This window comes from Salmo salar, chromosome ssa21 (genome assembly GCF_905237065.1).
Source record: "Salmo salar chromosome ssa21, Ssal_v3.1, whole genome shotgun sequence".
Lineage (NCBI taxonomy): Eukaryota > Metazoa > Chordata > Actinopteri > Salmoniformes > Salmonidae > Salmo > Salmo salar.
Window position 1 is genome coordinate 13,249,236 of NC_059462.1, and position 22,677 is coordinate 13,271,912.

Genomic DNA, 22,677 nt, shown 5'->3' on the forward strand with positions numbered 1-22,677 from the left:
ATTGTAAAGGCACTTTAACACACCTGTCCTTGGAGTGGATGAGCAACATTTTTATTTAACTAGACAAGTCAGTTAAGAACAAAATTGTATTTAGAATGGCGGCCTACCCCGGCCAAACCCTCCCCTAACCCGGACGACGCTGGGCCGATTATGCGCCGCCCGATCACGGCCAGTTGTGATACAGCCCGGGATTGAACCGGGGTCTGTAGTGACACCTCTAGCACTGAGATGCAGTGCCTTAGACAGCTGCGCCACTCAGGAACACCTATCACTATGTAACATGTATCACCATGTAGTATTGAACTTATAGTGCGTAAGTCTAATGGTCTGACCCCCTTGACCCTCTCTCCTACACAGGGACCCGAGGCCCATACAGTAATAATTTAGGATCAGGTTCCCCCTGTCCGTGTACTCTTACACCAGGGTTGGGCTCAATTCAGAACTGAATTGAGAATGCCTCATAAATTCCAATTAAATTCTTGAATTTGAATCGAATTTGAATTGATGTAGTAAACCGAATACAGAATTGCAATTCGAATTTGAATGAAAAGAAATACAATAGAATTCAGTGAAATTCAAATGCCTATTCTATTATATATTAGGTGTAGTCTATACAAATATACAGTACATCTTGTACATAAAACAACAGAGGCTACCTGGGGCGGCAGGTAGCCTAGTGGTTAGAGTGTTGGAGTAGTAACTGAAAGGTTGCCAAAAGGTTGCAAGATCGAATCCCCGAGCTGACAAGGTACAAATCTGTCGGTCTGCCCCTGAACAAGGCCGTTAACCCACTGTTCCTAGGCCATCATTGAAAATGAGAATTTGTTCTCAACTGACTTGCCTAGTTAAATAAATAAAAAAAATATATTCTTTGTTATCTGAAAGTGTGACCTGTCAGATTCAATGAAACTCTCATGTTCTATGACTGGGTGGAATTTCTTTGAATTGCACTGAATTCAATTCTATTTCCTGTCAGTCAAATTAAAATTATACTTCCTGTGGGGTTTGGCCAATTAAATCCGATTTTTCAACTCATGAGTTGAATGGGAGTCAATTCCAAAAGTCCTAGCACAGCACTCATACTCAGATGATTTATGAAATCAGGCCCAGTATGAGCGCTGATGTAGGATCAGCCCCATCGCCCCCTGCTGGGCTGTAACACATTCCGGGGAGGGGGGGGCGTTTCTAGGATCAGCTTTCCCTTCCCCAATCCAAACCTTAACCAGTAGTGGTTAAAAGGCTCAGCACTGACCTGAGCTGCTGGATGAGGTCCTCTCCTTCCTTGATGACGTTGAGCGTAGCCTCCAGCGTGGCCGTCTGCTGCTGCTGGAACTGCTTGATGAGCTCCTGGACTGACTCCACCGAGTCTGAACACACCTCCTCCAACAGCTCCTTCTGGAGATCCTCCATCCACGTCCACAGCTGGAAGGAGGGAAGGTGAGAGAGAGGGATGAGAGAGAGACAGCAACACAATTAGACCCAACCAAATCATGAGAAAATAAAAAGATACTTACTTGACACATTGGAAAGAATTAACAAAAAAACAGAGCAAACTAGAATGCTATTTGGCCCTAACCAGAGAGTACACAGTGGCAGAATACCTGACCACTGTGACTGACCCAAACTTAAGGAAAACTTTGACTATGTACAGAGTCAGTGAGCATAGCCTTGCTATTGAGAAAGGCCGCCGTAGGCAGACCTGGCTCTCAAGAGAAGACAGGCTATGTGCACACTGCCCACAAAATGAGGTGGAAACTGAGCTGCACATCCTAACCTCCTGACAAATGTATGACCGTATTAGAGACACATATTCCCCTCAGATTACACAGATCCACAAAGAATTCGAAAACAAACCCAATTTTGATAAACTCCCATATCTACTGGGTGAAATGCCACAGTGTGCCATCACAGCAGCAAGATTTGTGACCTGTTGCCACAAGAAAAGGGCAACCAGTGAAGAACAAACACCATTGTAAATACAACCCATATTTATGTTGATTTACTTTCCCTTATGTACTTTTACTATTTGCCCATCGTTACAACAACGTATATAGATATTTGACATGTCTTTATTCTTTCAGAACTTCTGTGAGTGTCATGTTTACTGTTCACTTTTATTGTTTATTTCACTTGTGTTTATTATCTACTTCACTTGCTTTGCCAATGTTAACATATGTTTCCCATGCCAATACAGCCCTTGACTTGAATTTAATTGACAATGAGAGAGAGGAAGGGAGAAAGGTTGGAGATGGGAGGGAGGAGGGTTGGAGGAAGAGGGGGGAGAGAGAGGCAGGGAGGGTTGGATGGAGAAGAGAGAGAGAGAGAGATTTAACACTACAGTACACAACATACCCACACCTTGTGGGAAAGCGTGTCAACAGATACAACATGTGCAATGTTGAGGACAACTGAACCACTATGTCAAAGTAACGCAATTGCTTAGTCAAAATAGACTAACTTCAGCTTTTTGCTTCATATGCACAATACATACGCAGCATATCTTTCTCTTTAGACTAATTGTTTGACAGCGGGGAAGAAAATCCATTTCCATCTCCACAATTAGCAAACTGCTCCCCAAACGCACCTAAAATAGACTTCCATTCTTCAAGCTATAGTGATTTTTCACAGAGAAAGACTAACCGGCACTTTAATATTTCAGTTAGGGAACAGAAGCTTGAAATACAATTACACACAACACCTGAAGCATAATCCGAGTAAATTGGCAGGAGATGTTTTGATTGTGTTTTAAGGGGGAAATTATCCGCAAAGTTCAGCATCTGCTTTGTCATCTTTTCAGCATCCGTCCACACGCTAGCTTGGCAAGACTTTGTGTACGTCCCAAATGGCACCCTATTCCCTATATAGTGCCCTACTTTTGACCGGGGCCCTTAAGGTTCTAGTCAAAAGTAGTGCACTACATAGGGAATAGGATGCCATTTGGGATGCAGACCTCTCACTGTTAGTAGTTCGTTAGAGCTCTACTGCGATGCACTGTTGATGTTCTTAATTTACATAAACCATTTGTGGACATAGCTGTGGTCTGCTAGGCCTGCTGTTCCTCAAACGCATATTCATAGGACATTATGGTAATCGTGAGGCTGCTCTGCCCTTTTCACACTCTCAGAGAAGTCTGTGTGTATGTCTGTATGTGTGTGTGTACGCGCGGGCTCGTGCATGCATATGTTGGAAATTCGTTTCACTCATTTAAGTTTATCGTATCTAGTTAAATTATTTTGCCATGACAATAACATCAGTTCAATCGTAGTGCAGCCAGCCATAAAACAATGCTTGGATTTACTGATTGCTAAGTGACTCCCAAGTGGCGCAACGGTCTAAGGCACTGCTTTTCTGCATGACCCTGGTTCGATCCCGGGCTGTATCACAACCGGCCGTGATCCGGAGTCCCATAGGGCTTCGTCCGGGTTAGGGGAGGGTTTGGCCGGGGTAGGCCGTCATTGTAAAATAAGAACTGGTTCTTAACTGACTTGCCTAGTTAAATAAAATTTAAAAAAGTGTTCATCAATAGATAATTGGAAGATGGCGAGCACTACAACAAGAGCACTTCAAGTGTTGTCTAAAGCATGGCAGTGAGGGAGAAAACAAGCTAATCATTGAATCATCAGATATCATTGTACTTGTAAGATACATTGTAAGATAAGTTAGAACAAAACATATAACAAAACATTAAAAAAACACTAACAGACAAATTGTATTCCAGGAACCACAAAAACACCTTCCAAGATACTAAGAATGTCATCTCTCTCCAGTGACATACTGCATGCATCCCAAATGGCACCCTATTCCCATATAGGGCTCTGGTCAACAGTAGTGCACTATATAGGGAATCGGGTCCCATTTGGGACAAAACCACCGCCATCATTTTCACAAGAACCTATCATATCATGCAGATACAGACGGAATTCTCTCTGAGTCTCAAAGGGTTAACAAAATCCATAAAGCAGAGGTTGCCGTCTCTGTGGTTCCCATGGTAACTGCTCCCCATGACTGATCTGAGCACGCTCAGAATTGAACGTGCTTCTCTGTGTGACTCCTGCTCTAGCTGAAGGACCCTGGCTGTGCTGTGCTGCACTGGGCATGACAGACACAAACAGCTACCACACACTTACACACAGATTTCACCATAAACCTGAATTAGGATAAAATAGGTTGTGACACAGCAGTTGTAATCCCGGGTTTGGATTACTGTTATAGAATGTACAGTACAAACACACACTTCACACTTACACACTGATTTCACCGTAAACCTGAGTACAGACATGGGATTAGGGTGAAATAGGTTGTGCCACAGCAGTTGTAATTCTGTGCTATTACAATAGAGTCTATTACAATATTACAGGATTCCTGGCTTTGTAGTATTGTAATAGACTATACACATATACATATATGCCATACTTCTAAATGTTAAGCATATGAGCTAGGAATATCCTGTGACTTCTATTCTACAGATGCTTTCATTCACTTTGTTTGTTCATCCATGAGCCAGGAGTAAAATTAGTTGAATGCCAATATCTCATTATCTAATTTAACCCGGAAGTGAGGTAAGACATTCCAACAGGTATAATTGTAAATTACTATAGCAACTACATTTACACTATATTTGTAATACCGAACACTAAAATGCCTGTTTGAAATGAATTTGGGGCAATCAAAAGGCACTGATAACATTCTCTAAGAGCATACAACATCAAGGAACCTAAACGGACACATAAATGAGCCATTTGGACCCCTACGGGCCCTGGTCAAATGTAGTGCTCTATATAGGGAATAGGGCGCCATTTGGGACAGCCGTTTGTCTTTTTGTGTCCCAACCATGTGGCGGACAGACAGAGGCTTCCCAACAGTCCTCCCTGTGATTGCTAAATCACGGCTCCGATTGCTTTCCTCGTCTGCTTGATGGTGCAGCTCGACCTAGCACTCAGTCAGCCGCCCAGCAGCCTGCCGAAGACCAGCACGATAGCGTCCCAAATGGCACCCTATTCCCTATATAGTGCACTACTTTTGACCAGACCCCATGGTAAGGCGGAACGGCGTGCCATTTGGTATGCAGCCTACAGTATGTCTCCATGTAGACCATTCTCCAGAATGAAAATTACCCTCTTCCTGCACGGCACAGCAGCCACAAGCATTCCTTCTTGTAAGCTAATTGCTGCTTTCTGTTGCTCTGGTAGAAAGTATATTAAATGCCAATTGATATAAAGGCAAAAACATAAACGCAAGCTGAAGGCGGACGCAGCCGAGGAGACAACGCATTAGGGAAATGAAAAAGATGCCTCGTCATACTTTACAGAGGGGTAAGGAGTGACTACGCCTTCGTAAAATCAAAAATGCCTGGGCGGAGCGCATCGTTTTGATTTACGTGAGATGAGAATATACAAAAATCGACAAAACTTCCTCTTGACAGGAAACACCAAAGTTAGAAGTTGTCAGTAATTGTCAGTTGAGCCAGTGTTGATTTGTTGGCATTAGCGACACATCCGATGCAGTGAGTGTGCCCTTGGCAATCTGACCATGTCGTGTCATTAGGCTTTTAAAAAGCAATGCCATCTCCTCTAGTGGGCTACTACCACTGACCAGCCCTATACAGTGGGGTTTGGACTGTGTCCCAAATGTCTCCTTATTCCCTATGTAGTGCACTATTGATCAGTGCAATTGGGCTCTGGTCAAAAGTAGTACACTATAGGGAATAGGGTGCCATTTGGGATGCAGGATTGGTCTCTACATTAATCATGGATGTGGCCTTGGCTTTCAGGATAACACTCAAACCCTAGGAGTCTTATCTCAGGCCATTCTTGGCATACGTTTGTTTGCATCTTCAAGCCAAGCTCTCAAAGCCCCTTAAAGCCAAATATATTTTTCTGTTCTATCAGAGTCCAACAACGTTTCATGGTCTACATCCCAAATACCTATTCCCTACATAGTGCACTACTTTTGACTAGAGGCTTTGGTCAAAAAGTAGTCCATTAGGTAGGGAATAAGGTGCTATTTAGGATGCAGCCCAGAGCTGTCCAAGTGGAGACCACTTCTTGGGGCCAAGTGGCCCTGTTGGTCACTGTTAACAGGCATGTTCTATGTGACCGCTACTTCATATCCAGCTCTGGTGTCCCACGGCATTACCACTTCCCTTTGCTTAACTCCAATACAAATATCTACTGTTGACTGCCAGAGTGATCCCACAGATCCCATCATCATCCATAAGCAATCTACCATACTGGATCATGTAGCCGGGAGCCAGCCAGTCAATTACTCCAACCAAATAGGCTTTGCAAAAGATTAGGGAGTAGCTGTTGGAAATAGTACAAGGTGGAGACTTAGGCTTAAAAAAAAGTAGCAAAGTTTAATATCAGCTGTATACATGCCCCGTAAAATGTGCCATTTTCAAATCATTGCCATTTTGACCACTATATTTCCTCAGTCTGAGCGTTTCCTTTCCCATCAGTGAGAGTCAGCCGCTAAGATACTTCAACAATCACTCTCCCTAGTCACCCTCTGCTCCACGCTGTGTGGAGCAGCTGCGACTCCTAAAGCCACATCCCCACTGCCTCTCATAGATCACTGTAACATCACAAAATCAGGCTCAAGGTATAGCCATTTGTAGAGGGGAGATGGTGGGCACCTTTATTCATTTTCTAGCACACTACTTTTGACCAGGGATATGGGCTATAGTAGTGCACTATATAGGGAATAGGGTGCCATTTGGGGGACACCCACACTGTCTTCCTGAAGTCTCCAGTTTAGCCCTTGGCTGGCTCACAACTGGCATGGATCAGGCTGCGCTAAGTAGAGCAAAGACTCCCTGCATACCTTAGTAATCTTGGTGTGATCCTCTCTTAAGGACTGGTATGTCTGCCCTGTCTGTCTGTCTGTAGTGATCAGTGACACTCACAGACGGGCATCTGAGGCTGCATTAACTCGAGCCTCAACCCCTTGCCAACTTACTGCATCTTAAACCCAACCACATCCACTGCCACTTACGGTAATATTTTGTACATGCATAAAGAAGGGGTAGTATTGCAGAGCCCGTGGTCTAGTGATAACCACCCTTTCTTTATGCACTCCCCACCGGAGCCTGGGGTTCAATCCCCGGCGCCACCCCTCTACATTGTTTCTTCCACTTACTTACCTGTCTCCCTGTCTGATTTCAGTACAGTCTCAATAAAGTGAAAAGAAAAATCCACTTCAAAACAAAGGTCACTAGACCCCATTATGCTCTTGAAGACAGAGAGAGTAAACCATCCTGAAGGTCCTTTAGATCAGGGCTCTTGCATCTTTAGTGTGGGTGTTGAAGGTAGACCGACAAGGCTACTGCATCCTACCACATCCACTCCCATTCTATCATACCACACTATGCATAAATAAAAAGGAAAAGGGGTCACTGAACCCCAGAACTTCCCAGACATACAGTAGAAAGTGATCCATCCCACAGGTCATGTGGGTTTGGGGTCGGGGGTCAAATGTCTTACCTCTTTGGTGTGGGTGTGGAAGGAGACCGACATGTCCAGCAGCAGTTTCCTCTGCTCCACCCGCCGGACAAAGTCTTGGATCCTGACCTCCAGGTGTCGCGCTGCTTTGTAGATCTCCTCCGGGTCACATTCCCCAGTCTGGGCCAGCTGCTCTGCCGCCTCCAGGAGCTTGTCTGCGTTGGTGTAGGTGTTCTGGTACCCAGAGAAGACAAGCAGGCAGCTCAATTAGATGAGGACAACACAAGTAGGTAAAGAACTATATCGGTCTAAAGTCTCTGCTCTCTGCAGGGACCGACTACTGCAAAGCTGAGGCCTTTTGAGTTGGTAGAGAATTGTGTCTGTTTGTCTGCACTCTGTCTCCGCACGCTTTGACTGACTGCTGCACTCTGATGTCTCACTCTCCTCCACCGCCAGAGACAGACAGGACCTCTCTCTCCGATTGGCGCCTCCACTAAACTGCCCCAAAAACAGCTCCATTCACACATATACAGCAGGGCTATCGGTGCAAGTGGTAGGGTAAATCCCTGGCTATCTTCCATACGTGCTAATCCCACAGCCTGGCAGGGGACAAGTGTGGTCTCTGGACGGACACAACAGTGGAGACCAAGTCAGTAAAGCAACAGCCATTAGGGCAGGACAGATGAACGGCTAGATAACACATAGCATGTAACACCGTGCTGATCCGGTTTGAATGGGATGGCCCCATGGCTCGGGACCTGGTAACCTTCTGTAAGGTCGTGGCAGTGAGTCACATTCACTGGGCCAAAGGGTACCCTATTCCCTATATAGTGCACTACCTTTGACCAGAGTGCAGCGCTCTGGTCAAAAGTAGTGCACTATAAACGGTATAGGGTGTCATTTGTGATGCATCCTGGTCCATTTAGGAATAGAGACGGACCCTGACCCAGTGACCCACTACCTGGAGATGTCTGCCCTGTTTGTCTGTCACTATGAGCCAAATCATAATCACAGTCACGTAAATAAACTCCTACCGTATCTGTCTCCTTATCTGCCGTGTCTGTCTTTTTCACGCCGTCAAAATATCACAATCCATCAATTCTTTCCAAATAAAGCAGAATCCCACTTTTACACACAGTCTCTGTATCACATTGGCATTAGCTCTGGCCCAAATCTAATTGATTCCCAGTGAATGGAGAGGGTCAGCGCATTATACGGCGTACAGTGGAGGGTCAATTCAATGGACATGGATACAGTAAACAGGATTACATTTGGAGCGCCCATATACATATACACATATATATATACACATATATATATATCATATATATATACATATATATACATATACACATATATATATACACATATATATATACACATATATATATATACACATATATATATACATATATATATATATATACATATATATATACACATATATATATACACATATATATATACACACATATATATATACATATATATATATATATATATATATATATACATATACACATATACATATACACATATATATATACATATACATATACACATATACATATATATATATATATATACATATACATATACACATATACATATACACATATATATACATATATATATGTATATGCTGAGTGTACAAAACATTAGGAACACCTTACTAATATTGAGTTGCAACCCCCTTTTTGCCTTCAGAACAGCCTAGATTTGTTGGGGCATGGACACTACAAGGTGTCGAAAGCGTTCCACAGGGATGCTGCACCATGTTGGCTCCAATGCTCCCCACTGTTGTTTCAAGTTGGCTGGATGTCCTTTGGGTGGTGGACCATTCTTGATACAAACTGGAAACGGTTGAAAACCCAGCATCGTTGCAGTTCTTGACACAAACCGATGCACCTGGCACCTACTACCATACCCCGTCCAAAGACACTTAAAATATTTTGCCTTGCCCATTCACCCTCTGAATGGCACATATACACTCAGTGTACAATGAGTCTATTAAACATTAGGAACACCTGCTCTTTCCATCACATAGACTGATGAACCCAGGTGAAAGCTATAATCCCTTATTGACGTCACTCGTTAAATCCACTTCAATCATTGTAGATGAAGGGGAGGAGACAGGTTAAAGAAGGATTTGAAAGCCTTGAGACAATTGAGACATGGATTGTGTATGTGTGCCATTCAGAGGGTGAATGGGCAAGACAAAAGATTTAAGTGCCTTTGAACGGGGTATGGTAGTTACGTGCCAGCTGCACCGGTTTATGTCAAGAACTGCAACGCTGCTGTGTTTTAGCACTACTTTTGACCAAGGTCCTTAGGGCTCTGGTCAAAAGTAGTGCCCTATATAGGGAAAAGGGTGCCATTTGGGAGCCAAAGTGGTGTGTTGGGTGTATTCCACACAGCAGCAGAAGGCCTAGGCAGCACACACATTTCATCCCATCAGAACAACTCCTTCTCTGTCTTTGGTCTGTCTTCTCTTCTCCCTCCAGAGAGGTGAAAATCAATAACTCCATGCAGGCTTTCCCCTCACAGAGTTGGCTGGGCTGACGTGGATTCATCCCTCCCTCCCTCCCTCCCTATCTTTGTCTCTAGTCTTTTTTAATACTATGCTGGATTCCCTCTGTATCGCTTTTATTCAATCTGTTGCACGCGCAGGACTTTCATGAGCATGATGCCAGAAACAAAAGCTCTGTGCCTCTCTCTCTCGCTCTCTCCATATGAAAGAGGAAAAAACTTTGGTTGAAGATGAAGAGAAAGAGGAGGAGCAAAGGTATTGTGAGAAATAGGTTGTGAGGGAGTAGGGAGACTCTTATTTAACTCAAAGTCCTGGTTGTCTGGCTATCTGTCTGGGCACGGTGTTGACAGTGGACTCAAATGTACCAAGGACTACTTTGTCTCGAGGCTATAAACTGTGATGCACAACTCTTCCTTCAGAAGTGGAAAAGCAGGATTCTGAACAGTAGATTTAGACTGTAGCCAAGCCCAAAGTCGTCCATCCTCTAATACATGGTGTTAGCCCTAGACATGACACTCACTTCTACTGTGTCCTGTTTTAAATCTTTGCCTTTCTCTTTTGTCCTACTCTTTTTCACCCTTTCACTTCCTCCCTATCTCTTTTGCCCTCTCTCTTTCGCCCTCTCTTTCAGCCTCTTTCTCGCCCTCTCTCTCTTTCTTGCCCTCTCTCTGTTTCTCGCCCCTCTCTCTCTCTCTCTCTCTCTCTCTCTCTCTTTCTCTCATCCTATTAAGAAGGGCTCAGCCTAAACAAATACCCCCATCGCATGTTTTGTTGGTGGAATACATCAGAGGCCAATCATTAGAGAGGGAGCTGCACTATTCGTGTCATCCAGGCTATTTAGGGGGGGTTTTCATCTACAATGGCATTATATTTGAGCCAGTTAAAGAGGCAGATTTAGTCTGAGCACAATCCTTCTGATTTAATAACATTTCAATGTGGTGTCATTAGGGTGTCATCATATTTTTTTTATTCCTCAAATTGCTCAATGATATATTATGTAGAATATCAAATAAAGGTTTGTGCGCCAATCTCCTTTGATAAGGTGTCTTGGGAAGATGATGGTGCCATATGTACATATCTTAATGAGCTAAAATCTAACATATTCCAATATGAAGCGCTTTATTTGATTCAGTAAGCCATTTGATCCATTCTGCAGGAGTAGGAGTGAATTAAACATCCTCATCTCTTACACTTCCCCAGAGAGAATTTAATTGGTGGAAAATAGGATAAAGAATGTGGAGTCTGATATTCAGATCTAAGTCTGGACCAGCCTCTCAGGTTGCGTCCCAAATGGCACTCTATTCCCTATATAGTGCACTAGTTTTGAACAGGGCCCAGACTTTGGCTTGCCCTGAAGAAAGACGTCCATCTTGAAAAAGTGGCAAACCGTATGACCCAAATCAAGCCAATCCATCATCGGAGGGGCTAAAATATTGCCATAATACCTGGATTACACATCCTTTTACCATTAAAACTCAGCCCTAAACACTGCTGTTATCACTAGTCACGGCTCATGCTGCTATGGTTACACTCAGGAAGTTAGCAAAGTGGAAGAAATGTGCCTGGTGATTCTAACATTTTCCTATCTTGCTGGGAAGCCGGGTGGTATCAGATACACATGTAGGATCTTAATTTGATCAACCTGTTGCAAGAGAACTTTCCTGAAATGAAGGAAATGTAAAACTTGTCAAGTATTTCAGGTTTAAAAAGGATTTGTAATTTCCACTTTGAATCAGACTTCCGGCTTTGTATCAACCCTGACCAAAATAACCGTTAATTATTCACATTTCCTGCGGTTTCTGCAGGATACATTTCCTGGAGAAGCAAACTGACTCAAATTATAAGCTCACATCTGTATTATCTCGCAAGTACTGCTTTTAGGGTTGCAACTTTTTCCAGAATCAAGAGGGAGTATGCAGGAAAGAAATGCAAAACTCGCACCTGTCCTCATTCCTCGCACATATGATGATCATTATGCCACCATGGGGCACTGTGTAACCACAGAAGCACGACTTCCTTACATACAAAAACAACAAAAAAAGCTTATATTTCTTGTCCCTCCTCTCTTATTAAGAGATGGAGTCCAGACAGGCTACTTTAGGAAACTTCCTGAAAAGACATAGAGAGAATTAGCGAACACACACACACACACACACACACACACACACACACACACACACACACACACACACACACACACACACACACACACACACACACACACACACTAAAATGACCTAAAATTAATCAAAGCCACCAGCGCACCTCAGACACACACTAATCACACAAATGTATTCAAAACCTAGGCTCACCTTCAAGTCCATCAGTAGGTAGGTCTAGGCTACATTATAGCATAGCCTAATGCTAAAATAATGTTGCCTATCAAATTAATTGACAAGGAAAGTTTGAAGGGGGGAGAGAGGGACAGCGATAGTATTACTAGAGAAGTTGGTTATGACGTTATTATCCAAGCAAGTGACTTATTCTAGAGGAAGATATGTCCTTGGATCTAGACGATCAAAGGATACAATGATCACTCATGATTGGCTGCTAAATATAGGCTACAGGTGTCCCCATAGGTCTAATATTTCAATTGAGGAAATGTGATCATAATAGTGTACTTGATATGTGTTTATGGATGAGAAAGTGAACTTCCCATTTCCTAAAAACGAGCTCAGCGGGTAATGGGCATTCCCTGCTTTGCGATCTGTTGCCTACGTCAACAGCCAGAGGCCTAGGCACTTTTCTTTTCTATTGCACATTTAATTCAACTGACGCATTTGGCGATGTTCCACTTTAATTCATTGGCACAAAACGTGCATCAGAGCAAAATACTGTTTTGTCTCTGGCTTGCATAGCACAGGTGGTGGTTGTCTAAAATCACTGTAGGCTAAAATATATAGGCTAGCATACGAATGGTGGATTAATAGACCAGCCTATGAATTCACTTCTAACGTACACTTCTCTGTTCCCTTCTTGCACAATTCATGCATCTCGGGCTGGCATCTCCACTGGCCTCTCTCTCTCTTCCTCTCTCTATTCCTCTTACAGCTCTTGAACCAGTAGCCTAGCCCAATGCGTGTCCCAGAAGTAGCAATATAGTTTGGTCCCATATTTTGAGCGATGAAATATAAATACAGTATATACTGTATATATATATATATATATATATATATATATATATATATATATATATATATATATATATATGAGGAAAGAAGCACCTTGATCTTGCTTGCTGGATATAAAATAGGCTACAGCGTTCACAATGAAATGGCTGGGAAGTTTGAATGGCCAGAGCTTCTCTGGTGTGATGTGATCACATTGGCTGGTGGTAGAAATGCAATAAACAAGGATTCCTCTATTCTCCCCACGCCCAATATTTATGTTCACAATGAAATGTATTATGTCACAATGCCCAATGTTAAAATGTTTCCAATCATATGTATGAATTAAGTTAGAACATTTTCCTATCAGTCTAACTTGCATAACCATTGTGATTGGATGATAGCTGCGAGGGTTATCGAATAAGGATCAAATCCTCTGATCTCCTCGGGCTCATTAATGATAGAATATTCATATTTGAAGATTGCTAAAGAGACTGGTACCGAGGCTACAGTTGATGAGGCATTTCAATCTAAAAATGCCATCCACAGCCTTAACCTGTTGGGGCTAGGGGGCAGTATTTGCACGGCTGGATAAAAAAATGTACCCGATTTAATCTGGTTACTAATCCTACCCAGTAACTAGAATATGCATATACTTATTATATATGGATAGAAAACACCCTAAAGTTTCTAAAACTGTTTGAATGGTGTCTGTGAGTATAACAGAACTCATTTGGCAGGCAAAACCCTGAGACATTTTCTGACAGGAAGTGGATACCTGATGTGTTGTATTACCTTTAAACCTATGCCATTGAAAAACACAGGGGCTGAGGAATATTTTGGCACTTCCTATTGCTTCCACTAGATGTCAACAGCCTTTACAAAGTGTTTTGAGTCTTCTGGAGGGAGATCTGACCGAACAAGATGATGGCCCATTAGACACCTGGCGCGCGAGTTCATGTTGGGTACCCTCGTTCCAATACGTTATAAAAGAGAATGCATTCGTCCACCTTGAATATTATTCATGTTCTGGTTAAAAAAGGCCCTAAAGATTTATGCTATACAACGTTTGACATGTTTGAACGAACGTAAATATATTTTTTCCCCTCGTTCATGAAGTGAAGTCCGGCGGGCTTAGATCATGTGCTAACAAGACGGAGATTTTTGGACATAAATGATGAGCTTTTTTGAACAAAACTACATTCGTTATGGACCTGTGATACCTGGAAGTGACATCTGATGAAGAGAATCAAAGGTAATGGATTATTTACATAGTATTTTAGATTTTAGATCTCCCCAACATGGCGGCTAGTCTGTATCGCAACGCTTATTTTTCTGGGCGCAGTGCTCAGATTATTGCAAAGTGTGATTTCCCAGTAAGGTTATTTTTAAATCTGGCAAGTTGATTGCGTTCAAGAGATGTAAATCTATAATTCTTTAAATGACAATATAATATTTTACCAATGTTTTCTAATTTTAATTATTTAATTTGTGGTGCTGACTTGAATGCCGGTTATTGAACATCAACGCCACAGTAAAACGCTGTTTTTGGATATAAATATGAACTTGATAGAACTAAAAATGCATGCATTGTCTAACACAATGTCCTAGGAGTGTCATCTGTTGGAGATTGTAAAAGGTTAGTGCATAATCTTAGCTGATTTATGGTTTTGGTGACGCCTGTCTTTGAATTGGCACAACATTACACACAACTCTTGTAAATGTACTGTCCTAACATACTCTAAATTTATGCTTTCGCCGTAAAACCTTTTTGAAATCGTAAAACGTGGTTAGATTAAGGAGATGTTTATCTTTCAAAGGGTGTAAAATAGTTGTATGTTTGAAAAATTTGAATTTTGACATTTATTTGGATTCAAATTTGCCGCTCTTGAAATGCACCTGCTGTTGATGGAGTGCACCACGGGTGGGACGCTTGCGTCCCACCTAGCCCATAGAGGTTAACAGAGTAGGGGGAAGTTGCCCATACACGTTCATCTTGGGTCAGCTTTGTATTTCCCCCACTAGTGGTTAAGGTTAGGATTGGGAGAGGGGAGGCTGATCCTAGATCTGTACCTAGGGGGAAATCACCGGGGAGCCTACTCAAAAATGTGGGGAGGAGATTCCCACCAGGACAAACCATTAGCACTATTAAAATGTCCTCATCGGCACACATAGTGGTACTCTCACCTGTGCCACCTCCTCAAAGTCGTCGTGCCGTTTTTGCAGTGCCCTGGCGCGGTGGAGGGACTTGCCCACGCCTGTGTGTTTGCTGAGGAATGCTTCTCCGTGGTTCTCTATCCAGTCCATCACCTGTACACAAGACAGACAGAAAGACACTCATGTTAACCAATGTTCTGATCAGCTCATGTTCCTGCCCTCAACCCCTAGCTCCAAAGGAGGCAAGACTCACACTGTACAGTCATGGCCAAAAGTTTTGAGAATGACACAAATATAAATTTTCACAAAGTCTGCTGCCTCAGTTTGTATGATGGCAATTTGCAAATACTCCAGAATGTTATGAAGAGTGATCAGATGGATTGCAATTAATTGCAAAGTCCCTCTTTGCCATGCAAATGAACTGAATCCCCCCCAAAACATTTCCACTGCATTTCAGCCCTGCCACAAAAGGACCAGCTGACATGTCAGTGATTCTCTCGTTAACACAGGTGTGAGTGTTGACGAGGACAAGGCTGGAGATCACTCTGTCATGCTAATTGAGTTCGAATAACAGACTGGAAGCTTCAAAAGGAGGGTGGTGCTAGGAATCATTGTTCTTCCCTCTGTCAGCCATGGTTACCTGCAAGGAAACACGTGCCGTCATCATTGCTTTGCACAAAAAGGGCTTCACATGCAAGGATATTGCTGCCAGTAAGATTGCAACCAAATCAACCATTTATCGGATCATCAAGAATTTCAAGGAGAGCGGTTCAATTGCTGTGAAGAAGGCTTCAGGGTGCCCAAGAAAGTCCAGCAAGCGCCAGGACCGTCTCCTAAAGTTGATTCAGCTGCGGGATCGGGGCATCACCAGTTCAGAGCTTGCTCAGGAATGGCAGCAGGCAGGTGGGAGTGCATCTGCATGCACAGTGAGGCGAACACTTTTGGAGGATGGCCTGGTGTCAAGAAGGGCAGCAAAGAAGCCACTTCTCTCTAGGAAAAACATCAGGGACAGACTGATATTCTGCTAATGGAGCTGCTGAGGACTGGGGTAAAGTCATTTTCTCTGATGAATCCCCTTTCCGATTGTTTGGGGCATCCGGGAAAAAGCTTGTCTGGAGAAGACAAGGTGAGCGCTACCATCAGTCCTGTGTCATGCCAACAGTAAAGCATCCTGAGACCATTCATGTGTGGGGTTGCTTCTCAGCCAAGGGAGTGGGCTCACTCACAGTTATGCCTAAGAACACAGCCATGAATGAAGAATGGTACCAACACATCCTCCGAGAGCATCTTCTCCCAACCATCCAGGAACAGTTTGGTGACGAACAATGCCTTTTCCAGCATGATGGAGCACCTTGCCATAAGGCAAAAGTGATAACTAAGTGGCTTGGGGAACAAAACATTGATATTTTGGGCCCATGGCCAGGAAACTCCCCAGACCTTAATCCCGTTGAGAACTTGAGGTCAATCCTCAAGAGGCGGGTGGACAAACAAAAACCCACAAATTCTGACAAACTCCAAGCATTGATTATGCAAGAATGGGCTGCCATCAGTCAGGATGTGGCCCAGAAGTAAATTGACAGCATGCCAGGGCGGATTGCAGAGGTCTTGAAAAAGAATGGTCAACACTGCAAATATTGACTCTTTGCATCAACTTCATGTAATTGTCAATAAAAGCCTTTGACACTTAAGGAAAGCTTGTAATTATATTTCAGTATGCCATAGTAACATCTGACAAAAATATCTAAAGACACTGAAGCAGCAAACTTTGTGAAAATTAATATTTGTGTCATTCTCAAAACTTTTGGCCACGACTGTACAAGAGACAGGCATGTTGGGTTCCAGGGGAAGACACACCACTGTCACTCTGTCAGCCTATATCACGACAGCAGTCTATCTTCAAGGAGGAAGAGGTGGTTTTGTGAACCGCTTCATCCAAAGTATGGAGGGTCTCTGAAATATCCAATAGCGTCATTCTCTCCTGATGCTGGGCTTTTACTTAGCCTGGGAATACTTTCACTTTAAGTTATATATCTCGATGGCAGTCAATGAGAAGGAAGCCAAATGTGCATTGGAAAGAGTAGACAAAGAGTGCTGTGAACTTCGCATAACTCCCCTCTAGAGTTCAAATTGAAACTGTTGCGTGACTAAACATGGTCGTCAGAATACCCAGCGCAGCAGAATTTACAGTGCGAGATGTTAATGAATAGTTGAGAGGTCATAAGATGAGATCATCTGTGTGGATTTGTGTTGCGTGTCCCTGTGGGTATAAGCAAACAGCATCTGGCTGAAACAGAGCACAGCAGAGCAGCACCCTGTGGCAGTGGCTTTTACCATTCTCTGGCAGACCTGAGTTCAAGCACTATTCTAAATCATTTCAAATATTTTCTCCGTGCTCGATTGAGCTTGCCTGGTGCAATGGAACCAATAGAATAGTCCCAAAATGGTAAACCCCGCCCACCTGGCACTCTAGGCAGGCTAGAGCAAACACTTAACATATTTGAAAGATTTCAAGTACTATTTGAACCCAGGTCTGTTTTTTTATTCCCTTTTCTAATAACTCTCTCTATGGTCATTTGAGGGAATGTGAAACTAAAGATTGCCTGTACTGCCCCACTTCAATTATCTTGTTATCCTGTGTTGTCCTCAAGTATAGCCTCCCTGTCTTGATCGCGTTTGCTTGCCGGCGTGTGTGTATAATTGCATGTGAGTGTGTGTGTGGGTGGGTGTGTTTGTGTGCGTGCGCTTGCCTGCGCGTGTGTGTATAGTTGCATGTGAGTGTGTGTGGGTGGGTGGGTGTGTTTGTGCGTGCGTGCATGTGCTTGTGTGTGTGTGTGTGTGTGTGTGTGTGTGTGTGTGTGTGTGTGTGTGTGTGTGTGTGTGTGTGTATAGTAGGAGATCCGAAGGGTCCTCTGATTGCGTGTGGTGTACAGGAATGTTTAATAAACATGTCAGTGGCTGAGCAGACAACTCTTGTTTTCCCCTGACTGATTAGAGTTGCTGCATGCACAGGAACAAGCAGGAGTCTAAAAGTAGCCTGGCTCGAACATGGTAAAACATTTTCACACGAACATGGAAAGGGGTGAGAATAGAAGAGATTATTATAAGAGATACATGTAATATATTATCTGTCTGAGGATACCATGCCTCAGACAGGAGGGTCACTTCTGGATTATTCCCTATGTAGCCCATACGACGCTGGTCAAAAGTAGTGCAATAAATAGGGAATAGGGTGCCAGCCATTTGGGATGTGCCATCAGTCTCGTGATGTCTCAGCAGTCACTCAACACCAAGATGATATGCTAGTTATGATGATGAGGAAGTGGGCTTGAAATATTGGACTCTGAAATAATACCCTATTATTCATTATTTAGTGCACTACTTTTGACCAGAGCCTAGGGGTCCATGATAAGAGTCACTGACTCAAAGCCACAAGAGGGTAGAACATATTTCAAACGTTGCTTGTTAGGGGGAGGTAGTTGCAGAAACGTTTAGTTTAGTCGAGTTCTTCAATAGTTAGATGCAACCTGTGTTTGTGATGCTGAAGCCCCATATCACTGACAAATCAGAGGAAAAGTACAGTACATGAAAATTACAGTTTCCTGGAAAAGTAGTACGCAAGAACATTATTCACCAGAAGCCCAATGCATAAAAACAAAGATGCCCTGGACAAAACCATAAAAGTAAACAGGACCATAAAAGAAAACAGAGGAAGCTGGAAAAACAGCAGGCAAAACCACTGGACGACTATTTTCTTGATTAAAACTCGAGGTCCATAGGAAAGAGTGGCACTTGTGAGAACATTGTGGTGCTTAACATGATCTTGGTCTAAATCTGTTAATTGTTCCTGGTATACACATACGATCCAAGCCCCTAAGGAGGCATTTGAAAAATGTACTGTACAGAAGAGGCTGCCAAAAGTGCTTTTTCTTTTCACCGTTTTATTTCTTATGACAGTGTATAAGTGAAAGCAGTCCTCAGTTCCTGGTTATATGATGGCCATAGAAAAGATAAAACAGAGGCTGCATCCCAAATGGCATCCTATTCCCTATATAGAGCACTACTTTTGACAAGATCCCTATGGGGACTGGTCAAAAGTAGGACACAGTATAGGAAATAGGGTGCACTTTGAGACGCATACAGAGGCAGTAAAACAAAGAAAAGACCATCATTTTTAGACTTACACTATGCCCAGCTAGCACATAACGTTCTGAGAACCATACGGCATGTTTTTTAGAGGTTGGTGAGAGCGTGTTTGTCCTATGTTTATTTTGAGTACAACCTTCCCACAACTTTCTGGGAATGGTTCAGGATAGTTGCTTGGCTTTGGAACATTCTCAGCACATTAAAGGAACTTGACAAATAAAGTATTTTGTTGGTATTTCATTACTTTAACAGAGCATTTCCTAAATGTTTGAACATGGATAGGGCTGTGGCGGTCATGAAATTCTGTCAGACAGTTATTGTCAAGCAAATAACTGCCCGTCTCACAGTAATTGACAGTTAATTAACATAAACAGCGGCTATTCTGTGTTGAGCGGTTAACAAAGAAAAACGTCCTCCTAAATGCTTAATTTAGAGTTATTTATGCAACTTTAGATGTGATACAAATTCTGGGCTATATGTTTTGATTTTTAATACATTCTAAGGCTGCATGATGCGATTCTAATGATGATTTGAAAAAAGTTGCAAAAAAGGCATTTTTGCACACTTCATCAGTCTCTCATTCAGAATATGACAAGCACTTGATACTGCTCAAATTTCCTAGTGGCATCCCCTTTGTGTGGCTGTAATGCCCCCTAAAAAAATCCAGGCCTTTTGTGGCCAGTTGCCATTGTGCCCTTGGGCTGAATATAATAATTATAATTCCCTTCTCCCGGTTGTGTGCACATGGCTCGCTCAGATATCTCAATTATTATTAGCCAATGCTCATCACGTAATCGGGTCTTTTTCATAGGCTATGAGTGAAGACAGACACATCGGGGATACAACTGAGCACGTCCTTATCGAATTCTGAGGTGCATATTGAAGATGTTGAATGAACTGTCCACATTTACTTTTCGTCAGCCAACAAGATGAGCAGGCCTAACGAACAGCGAATGCACTAGTTTATGTCAATCTACTATCCCCCATAGTACAAAAGTTGACCTATTCTATTCTGTGCGAGAAATAAATATTCCAAGCATAGATCCCAAATAATCCAACCACTAGCATCAAAAAACTTTTAAAAGCAATGAGGCTAACGCAACAAATCAGAACGTTTAGCTTCGCTACACTCGCAATAACATCTGCTAAACACGTGTATGTGATCAATGAAATTTGATTTGATTTAAAATGTTGATAAACTATTAGGCTATTTCATCACTTATAAGCACAGCAATGTAAGCACGAATGTTCCAAAATGGAATCAATTAATTGGAAAACACCATTCTCAAAAGTGACCACAAATGTGATTATGCATGTAATGCTTTTATAATAAAAGTACATTTTTATGGTAAGAATTATCTACCCCAAATTTGAAACTCACGCACTGTGTATGTATGCCAGTTAGGCTCTACACCTATTGTAAAGCGGATTAATGTGCTTAATTTTAATAAGTTATTTGGCCACTTTAGTTATGATACAAACCTTATCAAAATATGTAGGTGGGCATCATTCACAAGAGGTAATATAGAATTCACAAGTGATAGGCTAATATTGTCACCCATCAGACTATTCTTGATTTAATGTTGTTAAATATATTCGAAATAATATATGCGTGAAATTAGTTTTGATTTAAAATGGACCACAATCGTGCACCTGTCTCAAAACACGGGCAGGAAGAAAAAAATAAATGTCATCTATGCACATACATAGCGAATTGAGGACGATTTCCCACTGATAATGTTCATGCCAGCCATGCTATACTTGTGTTGTAAAGAGAAGAAATCTGCTTGCTAACTTGCTAAATTAGGAAAGTTGAGAAATAAATATAGTAGGCCTAGCCTATAGAAACTGATGGGATCCTCCTCTTTTGATAGAGGCCTTTAAAACTCTGTTTTCTCACGCAATTGCATAGCCTATAGAAATGTTGTAAAAACATGAGGCCATGGGCTCTCATGAAGTGTTTGATTAGACTCTCGATTACATTTGCATTGATTAGAGGGACAATAGAGTGCTGAGTACCAGGCAGTTAGCAAGTTTGGTAGGATTCTAATGACAATCAGCAGCATCAGAACTTGGATAAGCCTTATTACCGTGACTTAATCGGTCACGTGCAATTTATTATTCTGATTTATTTTTAACCTTTATTTAAATAGGCAAGTCAGTTAAGAACAAATTCTTATTTACCATGACGGCCTACCAAAAGGCAAAAGGCATCCTGCGGGGATGGGGGCTGAGATTAAAAATAAGAATAAACAAAATAAAAATATAGGACAAAACACACATCATGACAAGAGAGACAACACAACACTACATAAAAAGAGACCTAAGACGACAACATAGCATGGCTGCAACACATGACAACACAGCATGGTAGCAACACAACATGACAACAACATGGTAGCAACACAACATGGCAGGAGCACAACATGGTAGCAGAACAAAACAGGGTACAAACATTGTTGGGCACAGACAACAGCACAAAGGGCAAGAAGGTAGAGACAACAATACGTCACGCAAAGCAGCCACAACTGTCTGTAAGAGTGTCCATGATTGAGTATTTGAATGAAGAGATTTTTTACGTGTTTGTTGCAGCTCGTTCTAGTCGCTAGCTGCAGCGAACTGAAAAGACGAGCAACCCATGGATGTGTGTGCTTTGGGAACTTTTAACATAATGTGACTGGCACAACGGGTGTTGTATGTGGAGGATGAGGGCTGCAGTAGGTATCTAAGATACGGGGGAATGAGGCCTAACAGGCTGACAACACCGCTCACGTTGCAAAATAAATGTAGAAATCTATATTATTCAATTATTGCGCCAACAAGCGTCTGCGTTGCCAAGGGCTAAAATAGAAGTCAGTTCTATTTCTGACGCAGATCGAGTCCTGCCTCTCCCATATCCTCATTGGTTTATAGAAGCAGGTAACCACGTGCCATCTCCTTATTGGTTATACCCACGTGGGTGACTGAAAGACGAACAAGGTCAGCGGCAGTAATGCACCTAATTTATGAAAGTTGCCAATTGCAATATAAAGTCAAGAGAAGAAAAAGCCTGGAAGGAAGAGCGATGACTAGAAACGATTCGGTTGACCGTTTTATGTGTGGATTAATTGGCAGAGCAGAGGACCTTGTGCATTTCAGGTAAAATAACAACTCAATGTTTATATCCCAGGAAATATTAGCTAGCAACAGCAAGCTAGCTAAATAGGACAAATTAGCTAGCAAGTGTAAGCTAACTAGCTAAATTGGCATAAATGTTTATTGTTTCTCGACCTGTCCCCAAATTAATATAATTGGTTCAGAG

At 42.4% G+C, this 22,677-nt stretch overlaps 1 protein-coding gene across 2 annotated transcripts in view; it reads right to left on the minus strand.

Moving 5' to 3' along the window:
• LOC106581831 (kalirin) overlaps window positions 1-22,677 on the minus strand; it is a 289,877-nt gene that overhangs the window by 119,650 nt on the left and 147,550 nt on the right. For both annotated transcript variants that reach the window (XM_014164228.2, XM_014164230.2), the window contains exons 10-12: window positions 15,264-15,386; window positions 7,482-7,673; window positions 1,253-1,422 (exon numbers count right to left, since the gene is read on the minus strand). In XM_014164228.2, coding sequence (XP_014019703.1) covers window positions 1,253-1,422; window positions 7,482-7,673; window positions 15,264-15,386 — 485 coding nt within the window. The remainder of the gene's footprint in view (window positions 1-1,252; window positions 1,423-7,481; window positions 7,674-15,263; window positions 15,387-22,677) is intronic.